The following is a 24,751-nucleotide window of genomic DNA, read 5'->3' as shown; positions in this document are numbered from 1 at the left end:
AGCCAGGGAGTGACAACCACAGTTCTAGACTCGTGCTGCCAGCGTGGCAGCCACTAGGCCCACGTGGCTATTTGAATTACAGCGAAAATTAGATAAAATCAGAAATTCATTTCCTCCGTCGCACTAGTCGTATTTCGAGTGATCAAGGCACACGTCTGGCTAGTGGCTATTGTACTGGACAGAGCAGACCATTTCTATCATTGCAGAAAGTTCTAACGGACGGTGCTGCCCTCGTCTTTTCTCTGGTTTGCATGTCAGGAATGTAAGAACACTTAAATTTAAAGTCTTAACGTGACTTCCAGGAAACATTACTCGTAAGGGATATCTGTTTCTTCTAAAACTCAAATGACGACCAATGATGACCCCCTTTGGTTGTCCGCCGCCAAAGACACTGTTCTATTGATCCAGGCCCCCCTGCACATCTGCAGAGGTAACTATCTGGCATTTGTGCTATTTAGAGTTCTCTCTCCCGATCGTGCTGGTGAGCAAATCTACTCTCAAACCAAGGGGCCTTCAGGATGCCGTCACCCAGCAAAACCTGAGCATGGACGGAAATATAGAACACGCGTGCACGAGGGGTGAGCGGGATCCCCAGGCCAGGCCCTCCCTGGCAGCCGAGTCCCCAGAAGGGGCTGCCCCAGGACTCAGCCTCTAGGAGTCTCCTGCCAGGGGCTCCTTCCTCCCGGACTCCAGACTTTCCCTCAGCTGCTCCCTTGCCCGGCCCCCCCGGGGTCCCTAGTGTCCATCCTTCCCCCACCCCCCACCATAAGGCTCCCCCCTGGGCCGGCAGCGTCTGAAGTGCTTGTCCTTAGGCAGGGGGACGCCCCACACACCGATGAGTTCCCTGTGGGGGGCTTTGGGGCTAGTTCCCTGCTGGGCCCCTCAAGGCCAGAACAGCCGCCCCTTGAGTGGAATCCCACCATGGCCGTGGGTGGGGGGCTCGGAGAACTCTGACTCTCGGATCTGCACCTCCCTGTCCCCTCTCTTGTCCTTCACCCTGCTGTGACCCTCAGCTTGAGATCCTCAGCGAGGCCACTCCTGCAGGGCTCGACTTCTAAGACCTTGAACACAGACCTCTCTAGCAGACACCTGCTCCCTGCCCCCTGCTGCTGTTTCTCGTCGCATCCCCAGGGCCTCATCCTCTCTATCTGTGTCCCTGGGTTCAGCTCCTGGAGCCATGTGCCTCCCGGCTCAGCCTGGGCCCAGGGGCCTTCCGTTCCAATGATGCCTCTGCTGGCACCGAGACACTCCAATCACACGCTGGCCCTCGAGACCTCGCTGTTCCTGGCGTCTGACCCCTTATTCCGGGCTCCAGGGCTGCCGAGCATGACTCTAGGGTGAACCTGTGCTGAAGGCCCACCCCAGACTCGGACCCCCGCTCATGGCTGCGTGGCGACCCCATCAGTCCTCCTGTGCATGGATTCATCACATCAGCCATTCCTCAAGAGTCAATTCACGCCCTAGGTCCACCGCCCTCCCTTCCAGCTGTGGACTCACCCACCGCCTCAGACAGCCTGGTGGGCACTGGGATGTGCGCCCCTCCTCCTTCCCCCCCTCCTGTTCACACTTCACCTCTGTCTTACGCTCTTCCTTCTTCTGCTCTTCTGAATCATGACCTTTTCTGTGTCCTGGATCATCTCTTTGCACACGTTTCGAACCCCCCTGGGCGCTGGCTCCATCTGCAGTCCCCACTTCCAGACGTGAACTGGCGTCGGCCACTCTCCAGGAACTACCCGCTACCCAGCTCCTCGTGGAAGCTGCTTACCGTGCTCTCTGCCCTGTTTTTCTCGCCCCGTAGTCGCTGCTCCATCCCCCGTAATTGCTTCAGCCCCACAGACTGCTCATCTGTCACCTTGCTCACTGGTGGCTTCCTAATGGCCAACCCGGTGGCCTTGCTGGCTTGAACTCTGCAGGAATCTCAACTCCTTCATGGTCCCGTGGTCCCACCCAAGGCCTCGACCATCACCTCCACATCTCAGGGACTAGCGTGTTTATGGAGCGGCCACCACGTGTCAGACGCAGAGGGACCTCGGCTCCCCTCCTGCGTCTCCACCTGCTGGCACCCCGTCTCCACCTGGACCCTCCCCCAGACCCGCAGGACCAGAGCGGGATAGTGGTGAGTGTTCCCCACCCCCCCCGAGATACCGAATCACCTTGGAATCCTTCCTTCCCAGTGGCCCCAGACCCAGCATTCACCAATTCCTGCTGGCTCCTCTCGAAGGCTTTGGGCGTCTCTGTTCCTCTCCCACCATCTGAGCCCCAACTCTCATCGCTTTATGCCCCATCTTGCTGCCATGGGGGAACCACTGTTTTCTTAAACCCGGCCCCTCCCCTTGGACGCCGGGTCTTAGGTGAGGACTCTGCTCCTGCAGACACCCCCCCCCCCACCCCACCCCCAGCACCAGACTTCTGTATGAGCCCGAGGATATGCTGGAATTCCTTCCATTTTCAAGAAAACTCTCCTTGGCTCCACATTCTCCTCCAACTTCTATTTCTCTTTGTAGCAAAACGCCTCCAAAGAACCATCCAGACTCCCATCCTCGCTTCCCTCCTCAGTCTGCTCCAACCAGGCGATCGTCCCCATAATTCCAATGTCACCGCTCGCATCAAGGTCACCGCTGAATCGAGTCAGTGCTGGGCTCTCACCTCCCTGGACTTTCTCACCTCCTGTCTCCTTGATGTCCAGACAGCTCCCCCTTTTGGTGGCCCCCCCCTCCCCCGCCTCAGGGCCAGTTCCTTCTCTGACCCGTGGCTGGCTCCTCCTCCTGTCTCCAATCCCTGAGCACCGGGCCCACCACGGCTCAGGCTGGGGACCCTTTCTCTCTAAATACCTCCTCTCTTACGTCCGTTTCCACGACTTCGAATGCTGGCTTTCCTTCCAGAGTCTCAGATTGCACTCTCTGACCTGACCTCGCCTCTGAACTCTAGACTCTAGTAAATTCAAGCCGACTGGTATGGCCATTTGGCAGCTAGTAAGCATCCTAAACTATCAGGTCCAGAACCGAAATCTTGATCTCTGCCCCTCACCTGCCGCTCCAGCAGTTTCCACATCCAGTGAATGGAAGCTCAATTGATCGGGCACAAATCCTTCTAGTCATCCTCGACGTTTTTCCCTCTCACCCTAAATCAAGTCCATCAGCCAATAGCATCAGCTCGACCTTCCGGATGGATCCAGATGCTGCCCTCTTCTCACCCGCCTCACGGCCAGCATCGTGGCCAGCACCACCCCTCACCTGGACTGGTGCAGCAGCCCCCCGATGGTTCTCCCTGGGGCAGCCCTGTGACCTCAACAGCTGGCTCTCAACACGGCAGCCAGAGTGATCCTTTCAGAACTCAAGTCAGACCCAGTCCAAGCCCTGAGAGGGCTCGCATCTCTCCCAGAATAAAACCCGAGAGCCTAAATGTGACCTTCGAGGGCTAAGGGATCCGGCTCCTGACTTCTCTCTCTGACCTCACGCCCACCATGCTCTGCTCTGAGCTCCTGCTCTTCCTCGAGCTCAGCACGGGCTCCTGCCGCCGGGCCTTTGCATCACCCTCTCTGGCCCCTGCAGCGCGCTGGCCCTGGTCCCTGTGTGGCTCCCTCCCTGGCTCTCTTCAGGCCTTTGCTTAACATCTTCGCCACCCCACCCTCCTGTTCCTGCCACGGGAAGCCTTTAACCTGCTCTACTTTTCTTCACGATATGTCCTGGGCACACCTGACAGGTTAGGGATGCATTTTGCTGTCTTTTCCCCCGGTGCTTGGTCTGTTGCAGGATCTCCAGCACACGTGGGAAGGGCCCACTCAGTATTCGAGGAGTAAAGGAATGGCTGACTCCCTCATAGGGCCCCCGTTTTCAGGCCCCCTCACCTCCTGACCCTCACCTTCAGATTCACGTCTTAGAGGTGTAGCTTTAATCCCTCCACCAGCCTGTTCAGGAACCTTCAGTGACTCCCCACTGCCTGCGACATGAAGTCCTAGCCCCTCCACCACTGACGCCTCCTCCCTTTGCATTCTCACCGGTCCTCCAGCACACCTGAACCTTCTTTCCATTCACTGCCTGCCCTGTGCCTCTCCTGCGGCAGCCGTCCTGTCCTGCTTGCTCCCCTCTCCACCTCCACTTCCCCCTCCCTTTCCTTCAGGGCCTACTTCCCTTGCGCCACCTCCAGGAAGCCTTCCCAGACCACCCCACCCAGAGATGACCTCTCCCTCCACCACAGCTCTCGCCTTGGACAGCCTGCGCACTCGCATCCTCCTGGAATCAGAGATGTCTGTCTGCCCTGTAGGATTGTCGCTCCTGTCGCTCTCATCTTTGTAACCCTGGGGTGCCGTGCCACACACACAGTGGGAAGCCCCCAAGTATCTGTGGACCGAACAACGGCTTCAGCCCCACCCCGGTGATGGCTCCGCTCTCCTGGTACTCACGTCGATCTCGCTGAGGATGACGTCAATGATGCTGCCAATGACGATCAAGAAGTCAAACACATTCCAGGGGTCTCCAAAATAACCCTGGTGGGGCGGGGGGGAAGAGATGGGAGGACCAGGGGCTGAGCTTCGGGAAGAAGGGGCTGGGGTGTCCTGCGGGGGGCAGGGGTCCCCATCAGAACCACTGGGCCAGGCCAGGGCAGGTGCGCATGGCTCTGCTCTCCACTGTGGCTCCAGGGCGCCCACTCACGGATGCCCCTCTCCCTCTGGTTCTTTACTTCTCTTCCTCCAGAGCATAAGGTGGTTGGAGGGGAGGGGGACTCAGGAGTGGTTGGGACTCAGGATTTGGGGTCCTGGTCTGCATGGGGAGCTCTTTCATTCTCCCCCCATGAAGCCCTGTCTGGGGCTTGATGGTGCAGACTGACACAGAGTGGCTGGGCTGGGCACCGTGGGAACCAGAGACAGCAAGATACTCCCCCTGCCCCGGGCTCATTCTTCAGAAGCTTAAGGGAAGACGGGGAATGTAAGACGGGCTCGAGGAAGAGGGCAGGGAGAGGAGCATCTATTCTGCCATCGGCCGGTTCCGGCGGCCCGAATATCTTGCCTGCCCTGGGTCTGAAGGCAGCAGCGGGGAAAGCGGTGAGCAGGTTGGGAGCAGAAGTGCAGGGTGAGGGGCCTCGAGGAGAACGCGGCTGGGGGTGCTCCACGAGAAGGCCCCCGCCTGCTCCTCTTGCCCTGAGGCCCCACACTCACCCTGGCCTTGAACGCCATGAGCTTGAGGATCATCTCCAGGGTGAAAATGATGGTGAAGGCCACGTTGAGGACGTCCGAGATGTGGTTCATCTCCTTGGACTGGTTGTAGTGCTGGGGAGGGCACAGAGCACTGGCAGGGCTGGGCTTTCCCACGCTGCGGGTGCATTCCCACAGCCCCATCCTCTTCCTGGGTGGCCCCCAACCCTCTTCCTCGGCCCCCTGCCCACCTTTTTTTTTTTAATCTCATAAAACTAGGCACCGACTTCAGCAATCCCTGAATTCTACCACATGTAGTGGAGGCCCCTCTCCTCACAAAGAGATGACGAGGAGAGAAGGGGAGATGCCCGATGCCGGGTCCCACTGAGTGGGTTCACCTGCACCCGGGGCTGCAAGGACAGAGCGTGGTTATGTATCTGTTCGGGGATGACTGCGGGGACGCCCCTCAGCACGGCTCTGTGACAGGTTCCATCTCATCGTCTGGGCACAGGACTAGGAGAGAAGACCCCCGGGTTCTAGAGCTGGTTTTACCACCAACCACAGGTGGGACGCGGGGCCCACCAAGCTTACTGTATCTGCACGCTGCTCCCAGAGATGCTGAGCCGGCTCAGAGCAAAGACCTTAGGCCCCTTGAGCCACCACTGTGACCCTCCCTCAATCTATCTCCTTCTAGAATTTCCCAGGAATCTCTTACCCTTTCCTTTTTTTAGAAAGTTGATGAAGTCCCACTTCTTCCACAAAACCTTTCCGGGTAGTTCAGAGGACCTGGTGGCTGCCCTCTCCCCCTCAACCTTGGCAGGACTGCCCAGTCCTGCAGGCTGGCTCGGACCCAAGCTCGAGCCGCTGCTCATCATCCTCTGTACAATCCGGGCCCGCTGGCTCGGCGACTCCCTCCCCACCTCATCACCTGGCAAGGTGAGGTCCTGTCGTTGGGTGTGTCTTGGGTTCCTAGGATCTGGGAGCCTAGCCATGCGATTCTATTCACACAGGACTAAAGGGATCAGACGCTCAACTGAGACTGATAACAATGCTGCTGGTTATGACACTGTCTGGACAGTGTGCTTGACTCCTAAGAGACCCCTGTTCTGTGGATATTAAATCCATTTTTCTTGGGACTGAAGCCAAAATTCCAACCAACTCAGCTGTCCAGATTTGCAAGAGCAGGAGGAAAACAGAGAAAGTGCTTTCTACTTCCTACTCTGCCGCATCCTCCTGCGCAGCCCCCTCCTGTCGACAGGGTCACCACAGCTATGTGCATGCTCGGACTACCTCATTAGGAAACCAACGAGGCCGGGGGCCAGGTCACGGCTCTACATAGCGTAGCGCTCCACCACACAGGGTCTGACACATGGCAGGTGCCAGGAAAGGCATGTTGAGGCAACCAGACTGGAACCCTGTCCTTCCCTGCCCAGCCCCGTGCATCAGGCCCCGTCTCCTGGCCCTCACCTGCACGCCCAGCCCCGTGCATCAGGCCCCGTCTCCTGGCCCTCACCTGCACGCCCAGCCCAGTGCATCAGGCCCCTGTCTCCTGGCCCTCACCTGCACGCCCAGCCCCGTGCATCAGGCCCCGTCTCCTGGCCCTCACCTGCACGCCCAGCCCAGTGCATCAGGCCCCTGTCTCCTGGCCCTCACCTGCACGCCCAGCCCCGTGCATCAGGCCCCGTCTCCTGGCCCTCACCTGCACGCCCAGCCCCGTGCATCAGGCCCCGTCTCCTGGACCTCACCTGCACGCCCAGCCCCGTGCATCAGGCCCCGTCTCCTGGCCCTCACCTGCACGCCCAGCCCCGTGCATCAGGCCCCGTCTCCTGGCCCTCACCTGCACGCCCAGCCCAGTGCATCAGGCCCCGTCTCCTGGCCCTCACCTGCACGCCCAGCCCCGTGCATCAGGCCCCGTCTCCTGGCCCTCACCTGCATGCCCAGGCAGATGGTGTTGAGCATGATGAGGGCAAACATCAGGTATTCAAAGTAGGAGGAGGTGACCGCGTACCACACTTGATACTGGTACGGGTTTTTGGGAATGTAGCACCTCAGAGGGCGGGCCTTCAGGGCGTACTGCACACACTGGCGCTGAGACAACACAACAGGGCAGGTCAGCACCGAGGGGCCCCGCCCTCCCTCTCCTCCCACATCCACTGGCTTGAGGGAACCCTGCATCCGGGCAAGCCAGGAGCAGCTGTGGCCTGGAGCTCATGGCTGAGGGACTCCACTGGACCATTTAGGGGAAGAGCCCCATTGGGCCCGTGGGTTCCCCTTGAGTCACCCTTGCCCATTCCTAACAGGGTTCTAGCCCAGCCCAAGCGCTCTGGGCATCCTGAGCGTCCAGGAGAAGACCCCTACCCCACCAGGTTGTATTGCTTCAAGTTGGAGATGGGGTGAAGATGGGTGGAGGCTGGGTCTGGGCATAAAATGGAGGTTCTGGGGCCACCTCCAGCCTAAACCGTCTTCCCTGGCGAGAGCCTAGGGCTCAGGCTGGCAGGAGGCCTGCTGGGGGCTCTGCTCTCCACCTCCAGCGGGTGGTCCAGGCACCTGGTTCTTGTCCAGCTCGCAGTTCTTGTACTCGGTCTCCCCCTGCTCCTGGAAGGTGACGATGACGAAGCCCACAAAGATGTTCATCATGAAGAAGGCGATGAGGATGATGTAGATGATGAAGAAGATGGCCATCTCCACCCGGTTGTTGTAGATGGGGCCCATGTCCTCCTTGTGCGAGTCTATAGCTCTGTACAGCAGCCTTGGGCGGGCAAGGAAGGGAGAACGGGCTGGGCTGGGGTGATGAGGCAGAGAGCCAGGCCAGGAAGGGTGGGCTTTATCCCACCGGCCATGAGGAGCCAAGGAAGCTTTGTGAACGGTCAAGTGATGGGAGAGAAGATAGGACTGAGCCCGGCAAGGCTGGAGCAGACCCTGGGCTGGGCCTGCCTTTCCATGGGATGCCGCAGCTATCCCTAACCCACCAGTAGGGCTCCTCCATGGGCAGAGAGACCCACACCTGTGGGAAGACTGGGCACACTTTGTCAGAGCCCCTGGTTGTGCTCATCAGTCCTACAAACCATCAGAGCCGCTGGGCTTTGTTGAGTACCTGCCACGGGCCTGGCACAGTGCAATGGGGACTGTGGAAGGGTGAGCTGGCTGCCTGGCCCTGCCCCTATGGTGCCCATGTCGGGCCAGGCCCCAGCCCTCACTCACTGAGGCCATCCTTCGAAGGTGGAGACCGTGAAGAGTGACATCATGGCCGAGAGCACATTGTCGAAGTGGAAATCGTTGTGTATCCACTCGCGGGGACGCAGTTCCACCTGCGTGGGGTCCCCATCCTTGTACACGTAGTAATAGCCCCTGCGGTGGGGAGGCCCGGTCACTCCGGTGTGCATGGCTGGGCTGCCTCCTCCCACCCATGTCCCCTGGGCAGCGAGTGCGCGGGAAACGAAGGTCCTGACCAGAGACTAGAGGTGACACCGCTGGGCACTGCCCCCAAGTTACCCAAGGAGAGGAGCCCCCATGAACGTCCCTCCCAGGCCTGGGGCTCAGGCTCCCCTGGGCCCCCAGCCCGAAGGGCCACCCTGCCCCTCACACAAGGTCCCTGGGCCGGTGACCCTCGGCCAGCCGAGCACGGCGCACCTGCACTCCTCTTCTGTCATCTTGGATAAGTCATTGCAGCTGAAGAACTTCCCCTGCATCCAGGACGTGGAGGGAGGGAGGGACATTGTTGTCATGGAAACAGGATAGAAAAATGGGCGATGGCAGTGAAGGGGAGGAAGGAAGGAGGAGCCCGTCTCCTGCTCTCAAAGGGGTGACCTGACCCACAGGTGGGCCCCAGAACCATCTTTCTCCTTCACCATCGTCCACGCCCTCAGCCACCCCACGAGCTTCCCCACCAGACGCTGCCAAGGCTGAGAAGCCCGTTCCTCCGAGGAGTGTTAGTTGAGGCCCCCGCCTGGGCCTCGGGGGGTGGAAATAAGAACACAGCTTGGCCCTTGCTCCTCCCTCAGGGAGCCCCCCGGCTCCACTGCTGCAGGAAGCCCTCTTGGGGTCTCCCCATTCCAGAGCAAGAAGCAGTGCCCCACCTCCCACCTTCCTTCTGCCCGTGGGGTGGCCATGGGGCTGCCACAGGGACGGGCCCTGATGATACAACTTGTCTCAAAATCGAACAGGGGCCCCCACGTGCCCCAGCCCAAGGCCAGAGTAGGTGGTCTCTGTACCCCTCTCCTGACTCCAGCCAGAGCACTTTCTCCTGTATCTTCACCCACGTTGGACACCTGCGGAAGGTTTTGTTTGAACAAAAGCAGTTGGTTGCTGGGTCTCCATGTGGCTAAATTAAGTTTGCAATCCATGGATTCAAGTCCGGTTCCCTCAAAGGCCCAGAGCAGGAGCTGCCTCAGCCACGGATGGAGGACGAGTTGAGGGCACCCTGCGGGTTTTTGCCGCTCCCACCACATCCCCGTTCACGGTGGCTGGAGCAGAGAGGGGACGGCGAGGCAGGTGACGGGGTCGGGGAGAAACAGGGAGGGGACACAGCTGCCTCCGGGCAGGTTTCTGCAGCCTTGAGACCAAGTACCCGGCTTGATGTGGAAAGCAGAGTCAAAAGTCTGGACATCACACGGAATGCAGGTGACAAGGTGCCACTTGTGAAAAGTGACGTGAAATGCCACTTGCTGCTGAGGTTGGACTCCGGCCTAGGTGGCGGGAATGGGGGGGGTCTTTGGACAAAGCACAGGGGGAGCTGGGGGCTGGAGGGGCGTGGAACAGCAGGAATGGATGGGCAGCTGCTCATCCCCTCCAGGGGCGGGTCTTGTGGGCCTCCTCCGGGACGGGCCCTGGCGGGGGGAGGGGTGCCAGGGTGAGGGACAAGGCCGACACAGACTGCCCTGAGGGGATGCCAGGGCCCCCCCGCCTGGCAGAGGAGGAGGCTGGGGGCGCAGGTGGGGGCAGCCCTCGGCTGGAGGAGGAGAAAGAGGAGGCCGTGAGCAGATCGCTGAGCACTAGGTTTTGAGGCTGAGCTATCCTGGGTCTAGATGCCGTTCTCTAGCTGGTGCCCTTCCTGCCCCCGAGGACAGTGACCAACAGGACCCACCCCTCGAAGCTCCTCTGGGACCCCCACCCTGACTGCTCTCCCCAAAAGCTGCTCCCGGCCCACAGGGAAGGACTTGTGGGGTTTGCTTCACAACCCTCTCAGCCCCAGCAGAGGCCCTGGCCCAGAGAAAGCCTCCGTAAATGTTTGTTGAATGAACGAATGACTGTATGATGATGTCACTGCATGTCTAAGTTGGACCGAGATTAGATAGTTGCAATTTTAAAAGACTGCGCTCTGGGGGCAGGAGCAGGTTGGGTCATGAGAGCAGGCAGGGTGTTCTCAGGTATCAACTTCCGTGTTCTGGTGATGGTCTGAAAGCCAGAGGCATCCAGGAATCGGCTCGGAGGGAGGCACACCCTCGGAGGGACGCACACCCTCGTAGGGCTGGTTCCCAGAGAGGGACCAAGCAGCCGGGTTCTCCCAGGAAAGTGAGAAGAGAGGGAGGTCGGCTCCCTGATGCGAAAGGATGGACACCCACCCTCAGCAGCTCCTGGGGGAGATGAATGATGCCAGACCCACCAGCCGGGAGCGTGGGGCGCAGAGGCCCAGCTGAAGATGGGGTTGGGTGGGGAGCATGTTCTAGACATGCTGGCAGGATGGAAGGCGGGACCAAGGCTGAAAACCAGGAGGGGTGGCTGTGGGGCCCTCATCCTCACGGAGAGCCGGGAAGACGGCAGCTACAACGGCGACGGCGGCCGGCGGGCCACAGGGGCCATGGAGGGAAACCGAGCAGATTGCATCCAGACTCGAGAGAGCTTAGCCTCAAGACTGTGCAGTCCAAGATGTCTGATTTCACGGTTCGGGGCTCCCTTTGCTTAGAGGGGGAGTGGACCGGCTCTCGCCTTGGCCTGAGAGCCGGCCGCAGCGCTGGGGACGGAGGGGAGGCCGTGGGGCAGGCGAGGCTCACCTTGAAGAGCTGGACGCCGATGCAGGCAAACATAAACTGCAGGAGCGTGGTGACCAGCACGATGTTCCCGATGGTGCGGATGGCCACGAACACGCACTGCACCACATGCTGGGGAGGGAGGCGGGTTGGCACCGTGCCCCCTCGCTACCCCACTGACGGGGGCCTGGGGGTGCAAGGCTGGCTGGCCCCAGCTCGCCAGAGGCGGAGGGGCTCAGGGGCGGGGCGAGATGGTACTGCCCAGCCCCATCCTCATCCCCGTTTGGCAAAGGGGACGAGACGGGCGCCCCAGCAACGGCGGGCTCAGGTTCCTGGGGTCCGGCCCTTGCAGCCCCTCTCCTCCTCTTGGGGGTCCTGCCCAGGCCTCTCACCTTCAGCCCTTTGGCTCGGTTGATGGCTCGGAGAGGTCGTAGCACCCTCAGCACCCTAAGGATTTTCACCACCGAGATGGCGCTGGACCTGGGGAGGTAGCAGGGGACCAAGGGCGGCTGCTCCAGCTCCCACACCTGCCTCCTGCTCCAGCCCCCACACCTGCCTCCTGCTCCAGCCCCCACACCTGCCTCCTGCTCCAGCCCCCACACCTGCCGGCTCTCAGCCTGAAAACACCGCCATCTTCCCCCACCCTCCCCGGAAGCCGGGTATGTCAGACTCCAGGATCAGCTGCCCCTGCTCACGGGGCCAGTTCTCTCCGTGGTGCACCATCAGCACTATAAGGGATTTCTCTACCATGGCTATGGGCTGCCTCTCCCATCCCACGGAGAGCGACCCCAAGGCAGGGGCTGTGCTCCCCGCAGGGCAGCTGGGGGACCACCCGCCTTCTCTCTGCCCTCCCTGCTCGTCCCCAGCACACAGCTGTGCCCACTTAGCACTGTCGCTTCAGCCTTGTAGGTGATGACCCCAGGGGACCCTCATCAGTGGCCCTGAGAAACCCTCCCCTTGCGGCTTGGCGTCCACCAACGAACAACGGGTGGGCCTCCTGCTCTGAAGCCCTGGGATGGAGCCGAGGTGGGGGGGGGGGGTCCATGCCAGGGCCAGCCCCTGCCACTGCTCACTCAAGTCCCATGGAGATGAGGGACACGGCCACCACCACCAGGTCCAGGATGTTGAAGTAGTTGCGGCAGAAGGAGCCCTTGTGCAGGAAGGCGCCGTAGGTGGTCATCTGGGGAGAGAGGAGCAACCTGGGTGAGAGGAGCTTGGGAGCAGGCCTGTCCTGCAAAGAAGGGCTCGTGGAGGGGAGATTCGCCTCCGTCCGCTCCCGGAGAGCACGCGTGGAGGCCAGCAGTGGCCGGAAGGTCTCTCTCCTTCACTCCCCTCCTGGCCGTGTCCTAGGCCTCCCCCAGCTCTCTGCTCTCAGTTCTGGAAGTGTGGGGACCTCTTATGCCAGCCGTCGCTCTCTGAGCCCGTCTCTTTGGTCAGAGGCCATAGGGAGCCCCGGTCCTCTTCCCCGCGGAGCCACAGAGCGCGGGAGCCCAGGCCCTCCTGCATCCCCGGGGGACCTGATAAAATCCTGCCCCGCCTCCTCCCTGGAAAGCGTCTTTGGAAGTCACCTCCGCCCTAAGGATGGCTGAGTCAGGCTGGGCACCCCTCAAGGGCCTGAGATCTTCACCAGGCCCCCACCCCCTCTGCCTCCTGCGTCCCCGTCGCTCACCTCTCGGCTTCTTCCCTATCGTCTCTCATCGTCTCCCAGGCCCTTTGCACAAACACATGATGCTCTTAAAGGCTGATGGGGCTGAAGCCTTTCCTGGCATTCAAGGTGATTTCATCTCAGCCCACCTTCCCAGCCTCGGAAGGCAGGCCTCCCCATACGAGTGCCGTATCCCAGCCAGAGGGGCCACTGTCCCCTCTCTGAGCGTGTCCCAAACGTCTCTTTACATTTGCCATCGCTCTGATGGCCTGCACTGCCTCTGCTGTCCCTCCCTGATGAAGTCCTGTCTAACGTCCAGGTCTAGCTCGAATGCCACCACCTCAGGAAGTCCTCCTGGACTCAGGGAAGCCATCACTTCCCTCTGCTAAACTCCTTTAGTAGTCGGGGCTCTGAAATAAGGGGCCGGCCTGATTTCGTGCTGCAGCCTGCTCTGGGCCTGCTCCTCCCACACGGCTCCCCCTCCCCTCCTTGTTCGTGAGGAAGAATGAAGCTGGGCAACTGGGTCTCAGTCACAGATGGGTCCCCCCTTTGTCCCCAGACCCTCCACTGTGATGGTGTGAATGCAGCAGGTCCACCTTGAGAACAGGAGAGCAGTGAGAGGCTGTAGACAGGGAGTGGGAGGCACCATAGGGCAGAGCTATCAGCCCAGGACAACAGTCGCTTCTCTGGGGACTCCAGGAGGGAGGGGCCTTTGAGCCGTCAGTAACAAAGGTCTAGGAGGAAGTCACAGCTCCCCGGGTCTACTCTTGGGCCAACTGTGTCTCCAACATGGAAGGAAAATGCCCAAGGCCTCACAGACATGGACCGTTATCTGGCGAGTGGTGCGCAGGTGGCAGGCTTGCTGTCCTTCACGTCTCCACCCAGCCACCTGCTCACCCGCTCGCCGCAGCTTATGAGCCGACACCCCATCTGGTCGTCTGGGAGCTGTGAGTCTTTCCCTGCTGCTCTCTGCCTTCTTCTCGCTTTTTCCCCATCCCTGCAACCCAGCCCCTGAGTGAGTGCAGCGTGCGGAACTTAGAGCCACATCAGGTCTGGTTCCCCGGCCCAGAGACACCCCTCGCCCAGGCTGTCCCGAGGCCTTCACTCACCTTGAGGACAATCTCCACAGTGAAGACAGAAGTGAACGCGATGTCAAAATACCCAAGGATCTGGTGACAGGGCAGGGGAGAGAGAAGTCAGTGAGAGGAAGGGAGAAACAATGATATCATTGTCTTCATCACCATCATCATTACCATCACCATCACCATCACCACCATCACCATCACTATCACAACCATCACCATTACCACCACCATCATCACTACCATCACCATCAACACTATCACCATCACCACCACTATCATCATCAACATCATCATCACTATCATCAACATCACCATCACTACCATCACCATCACCATCACTACCATCACCATCACCACCATCACCATCACTACCATCACCATCACCACCATCACCATCACTATCACAACCATCACCATTACCACCACCATCATCACTACCATCACCATCAACACTATCACCATCACCACCACTATCATCATCAACATCATCATCACTATCATCAACATCACCATCACTACCATCACCATCACCATCACTACCATCACCATCACCACCATCACCATCACTACCATCACCATCACCACCATCACCATCACTATCACAACCATCACCATTACCACCATCATCATCACTACCATCACCATCAACACTATCACCATCACCACCACTATCATCATCAACATCATCATCACTATCATCAACATCACCATCACTACCATCACCATCACCACCATCACCATCACTATCACAACCATCACCATTACCACCATCACCATCACTACCATCACCATCATCACCATCACCACCACCACCACCATCATCACCACCACTACTGTCACCACCACCATCACCACCACCATCATCAACACCACCAACACCATCATTGCCATCACCACCACCACCATCATCACCATTACCACCACCGCCACCATCATAACCATCCCCGTTCTCATTAAAACCCGGCAACAAGAACCCGTCTGCACCATGTGCTGTGACAACACTGTTCAGAAGGAGTGGATTGGGCAGTCTTGGCTCTTCAAGGATTTAAACTCTAAGAAACTCTGATGCCTACAGCCACATAAAGGAGACAGCTGAATTCTAAGCACCAGAGTGAGGTGTGCAGGTGGCCTAGGCCCGGAGTGGAGAAGGGTGTTGATCTGGCAGAGGGCGCGGGCCTGCCATCACCTGATTCCTCACAGACTCGGCCCGGATGGGGTCCTCAGCAGCCAGTGCAGCACTGCTGAGCAGAATGAAGAGCAGGATGAAGTTGGTGAACCAGGTGGCATTGACGATGCGATGACAAAAGACACGGATCCTGCGGGTGGAGGAGGGGCGGGGAGCCGTGAGCTACTGGGCGCTCAGGCCTCACCAGCCTCTGTCCTGCAGAGTGACACTGGATCCCTCCCTCCCAGGGCATTGGGAAAGGATAGCCTGCTTCTGGGTGGTCCTCTGGCTGGACACGCAGGGGCCCTGCCTCTCACTCTCTTCCATCAGCCTTAGTCCCACCTCCCAACCAAGACCCTCCAACCACCTGCTCCTCCCCCAACACTCCACCACCACCCCACGGCTTTCCCACCCAAAGAACGGGGCAGGCTGGTCTCCATCCATGAGGCAGATGGATGAAACTCCATGGAGACTGTAGTCTAAGTATATTTAACAGTAAAATCGTGAAGCCAATGAGAACTACAGCTTCCCGCAGCTCCCACCCCCTTGTCCTGTCTAAAATTGCTCTTGGAGAGGAACCAATGTCCACAATCCCTCTAGGTGTAAGGAACTGATACGGTTTAAAGCATTGCTCGTCCCAGAGATACTAGCATTTTAAACAGGGCGCAAGATCTTTAGCTAAAGGAATGAGTTTCTCATGGTGTAATTATAGGCCCAGAGAATCGGGAGAAGGAGGCAGCCCTCTCTGAGAGCCCCGTCAATCACCCTGCACAGCAGCCAAGGGACCACCCACTTGTTGGTGGGGCTGAAGATGAAGAAAGAGCTGGCTTCTGGAATGGGCACTGCCTTCTCCTTCAGCTGCAGCTCAGCCAGGGGGCGTGGTCGGGGGCTCACTGGGATCTCGGGCTCATCTTCTTCATCATCCCCTGTGGGGAAGGGAGAGAGAGAAATCGGGGGCGTCTTTCCATCCTTTACTGCTCCCCCAGCTTCTGTTCTCTGAACCCAACCATGAAGCCCAGCAGCCGGCAAGCAAAGGTGGCACAGGCCTGTGCAGGACACGAGGATGTCAGCAGAGTCCAGCCCAGGCATCTCCCTTTCCCCGCAGCAAGCAGGTTTGAACTGCCAGGAATAAGTGAGGCAGGCCCAGAACCTTCCAGAAGTGGGGCCAGGAGCAAGGCCAAGGAGCCTCGCTGTTGCATCTTCTGTCTCGGGGCTGGACTCACACCATCTCAAATGCTCACAAACGGCTGAGGGATGGGGGACCCTGCTTCGATGAGACCTGGATTCTGGTCCTGGCTCGGCCCCTGACTTGCTGTGTGTGCTGGGCGAGTCTCTGTCCTTCCTGAGCTCCAGCTTCCCAGTTTGTGAAATTGATGAGGGGTGGAGGCTCATTGAAATAAATGGAGGTTTAGGTCCTCTCCTGGGCTAGGATTCTAAAAATAGCATTTCAGGGAGGAACCGCCAGCATGAAAAAATAGTCAATATTTCTTGAGCTCCAGCCAGACCCCAGTCCCGAGGCAGATCCTGGGGTGGAGAGGGGAGAGGAGGAAGAGAGGGACCCACCCTCCAGGCTCATTTGCTGGGTCTCATGGCCTCACAGAGGGAGCTGAGTGCTGGAGGTCCTCAGCTCCAGCGGGGGGATCCAGCGATGAGACCAGGGGGCACTGTCAAAAGCTGGGGTGCCCCTCATATTGCAGCTCTTGCTCAGTCCCTTGGCTCCCTGAACCCTCAGCCACCTCCTCCGTACCCCTGCCACCCCCAGGCAGAGTCCCTCAGGGAAGCCCAGGGCCACTGGATTCTGCTCTCTCCATCCTGGAAGCCTGCACAGGTTCTCAACTCCACCAGAGACCCCGTTTCTTCTTCCTCACAATGAGTGCCCTAAGATGACACGTCTCACCTTGTCCCAGCTGCCAAGGACCCCAGAGGCACAGCTTAGGCTTAATCACAGAGACTGTTCCTTCTTATTCTTTTTTTTTTTTTTTTGAGGAAGATTGGCCCTGAGCTAACATCAGTGCCCATCTTCCTCTACTTTATATGTGGGATGCCTGCCACAGCATGGCTTGGTAAGCGGTGTGTATGTCTGTGCCCGGGATCTGAACCGACGAACCCCAGGCTACCAGAGCGGAACGTGTGAACTTAACGGCTGCACCACCGGGCCGGCCCTGAGACTGTTAATTCTTAAACTTAGCATATTTGCTTTCTTTTTCCCCCATAATTCTGATTTCCTCTGTCTGTGCCCACTTTGTTAATTTCCTTGTACTTATCCTATGTTGTCAGCCGTTGCACATTCTTTTTGGAAAGAAGCAGGATAAACGTACTCAACTGCCTTGGTAAGAAATCTCTTCCAACTGCCCACCCCACATCCCCACATCCTCCCTACCCTCCACCCGCCCCCACTTCTTCCAGTCCCTTCCCCTTCCTCCCACCGTGGATTTCCTGGATCTGCCACCCTCCCACCTGGGCATCAGCCACTCCGTCTGCTAGGTGGTGGTCATTAGTTGAAACATCTCAGATGAATTATTCTAAATCCCAAACATCCATCTCTACAGGAATTGGAAGCAGTATTATTAGTCTTATCTATACCAGCTCCATTCTCCCCACACCTTACTTTGCAAAATCCTTTTGTGTATTCATTCATTCATTCATTCATTCATTCAATCGAGCCCCCTCTGGGCTAACACTGTGCCATTTGGAGCACAGAAAGTGCCCCAAGAGCTTATAGCCACTGGGACAAACGGATGCTAACTGGCTGATTCCACAGATAGACGTGGCCTCGCACCCGTGACCCAGCGCTCCCGAGGACCCGTGATGAGCTAAGAGAGACCCCAGAGCTCTGGGGCACGGGGGCTCTTCCAGGCAGCCTTTGAGCGTGAGCCCAGTGGGCTCTGCTCCCTCCATGTGTGCCCTCCTGGGTACAGAAGAAAGCGGTTTCTGCAGCAGCCACTGGTCATTTGCATTTACGAGATGTGTGTTATTTATCCATGGCTGTGTCTTATCCATCCGCCCTCCCACGCTGCCCTTGTCTCCATCCAGATTTTCCCACAATGCAAGTCACGGTTCTGTCTATCCCTGTCTCAGTCCGGCCCCCAGCCCTGCTGGACACTGGACGGAGAGGACCCTGCCCATCTCTTGCACCACGTGGTTGGATGCATGTTCATCTCTATCCGCTCTGTGTGGGAGCAATGCAAGTCTCGTGGACCCATGAGTCTCTGTGCTCCTTGAAAACGGTCCTCAGCACTGAAGCTCAGAGCTGGCACTCCACAAATACTTGCTGGATTTGATGAAAATAGAATGTGTGGATGTTTCTATCGTGCATGTTGGAGGGAGAGGCCGGCTGGCAGGTAGCTTACTTGCATGACGAGGTGCAGTGGGGATGTCTCTATGTCCTGGTCCCTTCGTGGAGGGGTCCAGGCGGGGGACACACAGGAGATGGTGGGTGGGGAGAAATCACCCCAGCAGCCCCCACAATCCCGGGAGTCTCACCTGGGAAGTCAGCCGAGGGGTAGGGATCCTTCACCTCGTTGACATTAGATTCAAACTCATCGACTTTCAGCTGGAGGAAGGAACACAGTGAAGACGATGAGGAAGAGAAAAGCTGTGGTTTCCACTTACTGGACATTTACTGGAGGCCAGCGTAGGTTTCGGCTCTTGTGATCGTCCCTCCAGCTGGAAGGATAGGTAAGAGGATCATTCCCCTTTTACAGATGAGAAGCTGAGCTCAGAAATGTCGGACAAGTTGCTACCACGCGGCAAAGCCAGGACCCCAGCCCGTCTGAGCCTGTGCGCTACACCCCTGCTTATCTCTCCAGAAGAGCTGAGCCCCCCAGGCCGGGAGCCCCACGCCCAGTTCTCTGACCCTTTGAGCGCCGCTCCCTCTGCCTCCAGGAAGGCTGAGCAGAGCCAGTCTGGGACAAGTGGAGCTGGGAATGGGGGGAAGCCAGCCTGGGCTTCTCAATGGAGCAAGGGCGCGTCACGTGGTGGGGTGGGTGGGTTGGGGGAACACCTTGACTGGGTAGGAAGCTGGAACTCTGAGGAAATCTGGTTCCCAGTTGGGGCATCTTTGCCTCTCAGTACCAGGACCCACTGCAGGAGCTGTAGCCATTGGCTCCCCTCAGCGAGTGGAGGGCGATGCCAGCCAGCACCTGGCTGACAACCAGGCCGAGAGCCACTGTCCTTGCTCCCAGCCCAGCCCCCCAGCAGCCTAGGCACAGGGCTGAGCCAGGGGACGTTCGGAGTCCCTTCCCCATCCTGCCTCTGAAAATACCCGACAGGAAAGTCTCACCTTGGCAGTGGTGGGGATGCCCTCGCCCTTGGGTTTCTGTTCAAGCTTCTTGGCCATCACTGACTTCTCCTCCTCTGACTTGTCTGGGAGACCCCTGGGTTGAAAAACCAAGAAAACCCGAAGTGGAGGCCCAACTAGAAAGTTCTCGGGGATCTGCTCAGCCTGCTGACACCCTCGGGGGGATCCCGTGCCGAGGGCCCAGGGTGCTCTGTGGAGGAGGGAGCAGCGTAGGCCACCAAATGGAGGGGGCCGTGGGCCCCGGGCAAGTCCTTCCTCTGCGACCAGAGGGCATGAGGCCCAGCTTGGGGCCGTGGCTATGTGTGGCTCACTGGTCAGCTACACTCAATGTCCCTTGACTGGTGATGGGTGGAAAGGGGCTTTGCACCTGGGTCATGAAGACGCCACAAGTGGGAGCATGGTTTGGACCAAGATGGGGCTCAACTCTTTGGAAATGTCTGGTCTCTCTCCCTTTCTCTTCCCATCCTGCCTCCACCAGGAATGGGCAGGCCGTTCCAGTGGGCACAGGCATTGAAGGCAGGCGGCCTTTGTCTGGAACCACTCAAGGTGGTGCTCCCGCCAGCAGCCTTGGCACCTCCTGGAGCTGGTTAGAAATGCAGGACCTCGACCCCATGCCCCACTGCCAGCATCAGGGTCAGCATTTTAACAAGATCCCCAGGGACTCGTCTGCAGTTAGCTAGAGTTGGAGAAACACCGTCCGGAAGACCAGTCCTGCTTCTACCCCCAGAGGAGGCCCCAGGCTACAGAGAGGCCAATGACAGACGCGTGGATGGAGACATTCGTAAAGGCCACTTCACAGATGGGATGCCTGAGGCTCTGCAAGGGGAGAGGCCTCCCTCCAAGAAGCACAGGGACTCTGTGGTGGGGCTGGGAGAGTTCCCGGACCCCTCATCAGGGTACCCGAGCCCGCCCTGCCCAGCTCTGCCGTCACATGGCCTGAGGCCTGTCTGGTGGTTGACTTGCCTCTAGCCACCCCCCTCTAGGGACACCTCATAGGACTTCAGCCACCCCTGGACCTGCTGGCTGCAGAAATCTGCCCTCTGGGTGGCTCAGACCCCGTCCCTCAGGCTCCAGGGAGCCGCCTGCCCAGAGATGGGAGGCCACCGCCTGGCGGAGCGTCCTGGTCCCTCCCTGCCGAGGACACAGCACTCACTTGGACATCTTCCTGCGTTTTTTCTCCTCCGCCTTGGCCTTCTGGGCAGAAGTCAGGCTCTCCGCCTCGGCCAGGTTGTCCACGGCGATGGCCAGGAAGACATTGAGCAGGATGTCTGGGGGCGGCCAGCTAAGGAGCCTTGGCTCGTGGGAGAAGGAACCCTCCAGGGCCAGAGTCCCGCCCTGCCCGCGTGTTGGCAGGACTTAACCTGCCCCCTTGGTGGGGTCGTTGGAATCCCTCTTGCCAAGGTCACCCTGTGGGAGGGCGTGGGCCCAGGGACACGGACGAGCATCCTCAGGGAGGCCTGCCTGCAGAGGGCGCCCGCGATGGGGCCTGAATCCACTGAGGCCTTGACTACCGTCCACGTCCTGGCCAGGACCCATCTCAGCTCCCAGTCTGGGCCAGGGGGCCAGGGAGGCACTGCAGTGAGAATCACGCTGGGCACACAGGAGCGCAAGGAGCAGGGTCCCCTCCCTCCCCCTACTCGTAATACCAGATTCCACGGGGCAGGGGGCACTGTCGCTCTCTGCCCCGTCCACCTCACCTCCCATGTGCTCGTCTCATCTCTCCGTCTGCCCAGGCTCTGTCTGCCTGGCTGTGGTCCCTCCACATCTGCCTCCGAACCTTTGGCCCAGGCCGTCCCACCATCCTCACTGCTCCTCCTAGCCTTGTCCTTCCTCCCACCTGCTCCAGGCTCACCCACCCTTCTGGGACTATTCTTCCCACCTGTAACCAGTCAGCCCTGTGGTTCTCTAACCTCCCGGCGGGAGGAATCCTCCTGCAGCTAGACCTGCTCTCGCCGTTTGCTGTGTCCTATCTCCCACTCCCCCATCAGCCCGGGAGCTCCCCTCCGTCCAGAGGGCCTGGGGCCTGGCAAGCGGGCACCGTGACCCCCGTTGACTCCCGTTTTAAGCCCCTCTCCCAACCCCCCTCCCTGAGCTCTTCTCTGCACCCTGCTCCCAGGGGATACAGTTGCCACAGACGAAAAGGATGATGAAATAAATGCACACAAACATGCCGGGGTAGGACGGCCCGCCGTAGGCCATGATTCCGTTGTACATCACGGAGTTCCAGTCCTCACCTGTCAGGACCTAGAGGGAGAGGGGGCCATGGTGGGGGGACACGAGAGCCTTCTGTGGGGACTGCATCGTCCACAGGCCCCTCCAACTCTGCCAATCCCCCCAGCCCTTTCCTCCTCGCCCCTGGCCCAGGGTGACAGGTCCCTGCTCTGCTCCCTGCACCTCTTCCAATGATCGAAAATCTCATCCTTGGCTCTCTAGGACCAAGGAGTTGGCCCATGGGGTCACCGTTTCCCCGAGCCCTGTTCTTGATGCTTGGGCTCAATGTGCAGCACCCGCCTGGGCCTCCTGCCATTGCAGCCGCCAGAAATAGCGTGAAACGTCAGGTGCCTTCAAAGACACGATGCCCAGTGAACGAGGAGAGAGAGGGTGAAGCCATCTGTGGGTCCAAGAGATTGTTTACACTGCCCTTCCCCACTGGTAGCAATGAGGTGGTGTTCCTCATGCGTACTGGCTCCCAGGGAGGGGAGCGTCTCTGGGTCAGCCACAGCCGTGCTCCCTGGCTGACTTCTAGGGAGCGTTGGCCGAGCCGTGCCTCTGCCGTGAGCAATGATTTGTGTTTCTTGGGGGCTTCTGCAGCTGTGGGGAGGGAGAGCCCACCCTGTCTGACTCTGCGCTGAGAGATACGGGCTGCCCGGGGAGAGACAGCAGGCACCTGCACTGCCAGCCCGCCCCAGCTCCGTGCACTCATTAAGTACCAACCTACTGTGGGCCAGCACTCTGCTGGCACCAGGGACGAAGACAATAGGACAAGCTGGGCACAGCTCCTAGCCTCAGGAGCGTGGAGGAGACAGACGCGCAACCATCCCAACGGAGAGAAGCACGGGGGCTGATGAGGCAGCCCGGAGAGGGGCATCGCACTCAAACCAGCAGATCAGAGAAGGCTCCCTGGAGGAGGTGACGCCCACCCTGACCTTGAAGGGCGGGAAGCGGGCCTTGGCACCCGCGCGCAGCTCACCTGGAAGACGCTGATGAGGGCCTGCGGGAAGTTGTCGAAGTTGCTCCGCCGCACCTCCGTGTCCTCGAAGTCGTACCTGCCACCGAAGAGCTGCATGCCCAGCAGGGCGAAGATGATGATGAAGAGGAAGAGTAGCAGGAGCAGCGAGGCGATGGAGCGGATGGAGTTGAGCAGGGACGCCACCAGGTTGCTCAGCGACGTCCAGTACCTGGGGGAGGCGGGCCACGGGCTGGGGAGGAGCCGCCCCCTCTCGCCCGTGTTCGTGGGGTCTGGGTGGTCCTGGGGCAAAGGCTCAGGATGGGTGGGAGGCGGAGGAAGGGGCTGCCCCGGGCGGAAAGGCGCTGGAGTCACGGTGACGGCCTGCTGCCCCCTCCTTCAGGATGCCAGCTCAAACTGTCTTTTCACACTCGTCCGTGGGACTACGTTTGACTCTGGTCCCACCACCAGGACAGTCGCCCCAAGAGTAGGACTGCTTCTCCCTCGCGCGCCCTGGATCCCCTGTGCCCAGCGGGGTACCTGCTCCTGTGGGTGCTCCATCAACCCCACAAATCCTTCCCCTCACGCCCGCCGCCACCCCTCTGCTCTGCGTCTCCTTCCTGCTTCCAGCTCCCTTTCCCTATGCTCTCCCTCCCTCTCCCCTTCCCCTCCGTCTTCCCTCCCCTTAGTCTCTTCTTTTTCTCCTTCCTCCCTCCTTTCCACGCCCCCCCATCCCTGCCCTGCCCTAGGACAATGGTAAGAGGTCAGAAGAGAAGAGAGGACTGAGGTCAGAAGGGGACAGTAATTTCTCTGCAGAGAGGGAGGTTCTTTCTTTCTTCTTTTCTTTTTTCTTTTTTTTTTTTTTTTGCTTGAAGAAGATTAGTCCCGAGCTAACATCTGTGCCAATCTTCCTCTATTTTTTTTGCATGTGGGATGCCTCCACAGCATGGCTGATGAGTGGAGCAGGTCCACACTCGGGATCGGAACCCGGGAACCCAGTTCCAAAAAAGAGCGTGGAACTTTAACCACTCAGCCACGGGGCCGGCTCCCTGGGGAGGGAGGTTATTTCAAGGAGGGAGAGACAGCCTAGACAAGGGGCCACAGGTGGACTTGTAGAGACCCCGGGAAATGAGATGGGTGTAGACCAGCCCAGGGCTCTCCGCGTGGCGCCCCCGGGGCCCAGCCGCCCGGCGCTCACTTGGTGATCTTGAAGATCCTGAGAAGGCGGATGCAGCGCAGTACGGAGATGCCCAGCGGGGTCATGGCGCCCGACTCCACCAGCAGGACCTCGAGGATGCCGCTGCACACCACAAAACAGTCGAAGCGGTTGAAGATGGACATGAAGTACTGGCGTAGGCCCAGTCCGTACATCTTCATCAGCATCTCGATGGTGAAGACGGACAGCAGCACCCGGTTGGCAACATCTGTGGGGCGGACCCTGCACGCTCAGCATCGCTCTCCTTCCCGGTCCTGCCTCCGAGCCTTTGCCTGGACTGAGCCCGCAACCCAGGACGCCCTCCCCACCTTTCCAGGGCATCATTCTTTTTCAATCCTCAAAACCTAGTAAAACGTGGCAAAATTTTGCCCATTAAAGGAATGTTAATCTAGATTTCTAAAAAGCGAAACCATGCTGTATATAACAAGAAGGGGTTTTATTACTTTTAAGTTCACTTAAGTTTAGTAAGCTCTGCCACTCCCTCATTCTGCACCCCTCCCTGTCCCCTGCTAGTGAGGGGTCCCTCCGCCCATCGAAAGCCAGTCCGTCCACCCCTGCTTTGGCCTCCCCCACCCCCACCTCAGGAAATCCACTGGCAATGACCCCTTTTCTTCCTGTGTATTTAATTCTTCCTTTCAGATGGATTCTCCCATCGCCACTTTAAAATGCCCGGTCTCTCCCACTTTCCCTGTAGCTCCCACTCGTCCTGTCACAGGGAAAATTCCAGGAAGCGTTACCTACTTTGACCTCTTCACTTCTTCGCTCCTTGCCCCATCCGCTCTTCAACTCACACCTAACTGGGTCCCCCTTCATCGCTCCACCAACAAACTCCCTCAGGGTCATCAGTCACTTCCCTGTGCCCAAATGCAGTAGGCATTTCAACCTGCGTTTTCTGACCTCTCAGGAGCAGTAGGCACTGCTGACCAACCTCTTGCTTTCTCAAACATTCTCTTTCCTTGGCTTCTGTGATTCCACCTCCTCCTGGATTCCTCTACTTCTCCAGCTTCTCCTAAGCTGCATCTGAAGATGCATTCTTTATCTAATTGTTGGATGCTGGACTTGAGCCGTATCCTTGAG

At 59.0% G+C, this 24,751-nt stretch overlaps 1 protein-coding gene across 1 annotated transcript in view; it reads right to left on the bottom strand.

The window, feature by feature from the left end:
* The window catches only part of CACNA1S (calcium voltage-gated channel subunit alpha1 S), a 65,740-nt gene that overhangs the window by 13,544 nt on the left and 27,445 nt on the right, over positions 1–24,751 (bottom strand). The window contains exons 11-28 of the mRNA XM_014829351.3: positions 23,657–23,882; positions 22,483–22,690; positions 21,416–21,536; positions 20,446–20,560; positions 19,275–19,368; positions 18,476–18,545; positions 15,786–15,918; positions 15,014–15,143; positions 13,852–13,911; positions 12,171–12,277; positions 11,490–11,577; positions 11,122–11,229; positions 8,762–8,814; positions 8,333–8,479; positions 7,679–7,880; positions 7,061–7,219; positions 5,156–5,266; positions 4,403–4,486 (exon numbers count right to left, since the gene is read on the bottom strand). Coding sequence (XP_014684837.3) covers positions 4,403–4,486; positions 5,156–5,266; positions 7,061–7,219; positions 7,679–7,880; positions 8,333–8,479; positions 8,762–8,814; positions 11,122–11,229; positions 11,490–11,577; positions 12,171–12,277; positions 13,852–13,911; positions 15,014–15,143; positions 15,786–15,918; positions 18,476–18,545; positions 19,275–19,368; positions 20,446–20,560; positions 21,416–21,536; positions 22,483–22,690; positions 23,657–23,882 — 2,216 coding nt within the window. The remainder of the gene's footprint in view (positions 1–4,402; positions 4,487–5,155; positions 5,267–7,060; positions 7,220–7,678; positions 7,881–8,332; positions 8,480–8,761; positions 8,815–11,121; positions 11,230–11,489; positions 11,578–12,170; positions 12,278–13,851; positions 13,912–15,013; positions 15,144–15,785; positions 15,919–18,475; positions 18,546–19,274; positions 19,369–20,445; positions 20,561–21,415; positions 21,537–22,482; positions 22,691–23,656; positions 23,883–24,751) is intronic.

This window comes from Equus asinus, chromosome 30 (genome assembly GCF_041296235.1).
Source record: "Equus asinus isolate D_3611 breed Donkey chromosome 30, EquAss-T2T_v2, whole genome shotgun sequence".
In the NCBI taxonomy this organism is placed as follows: Eukaryota; Metazoa; Chordata; class Mammalia; order Perissodactyla; family Equidae; genus Equus; species Equus asinus.
The sequence above is the reverse complement of the archived record's forward strand: the minus strand, read 5'-3'. Positions and strand labels throughout refer to the sequence as shown.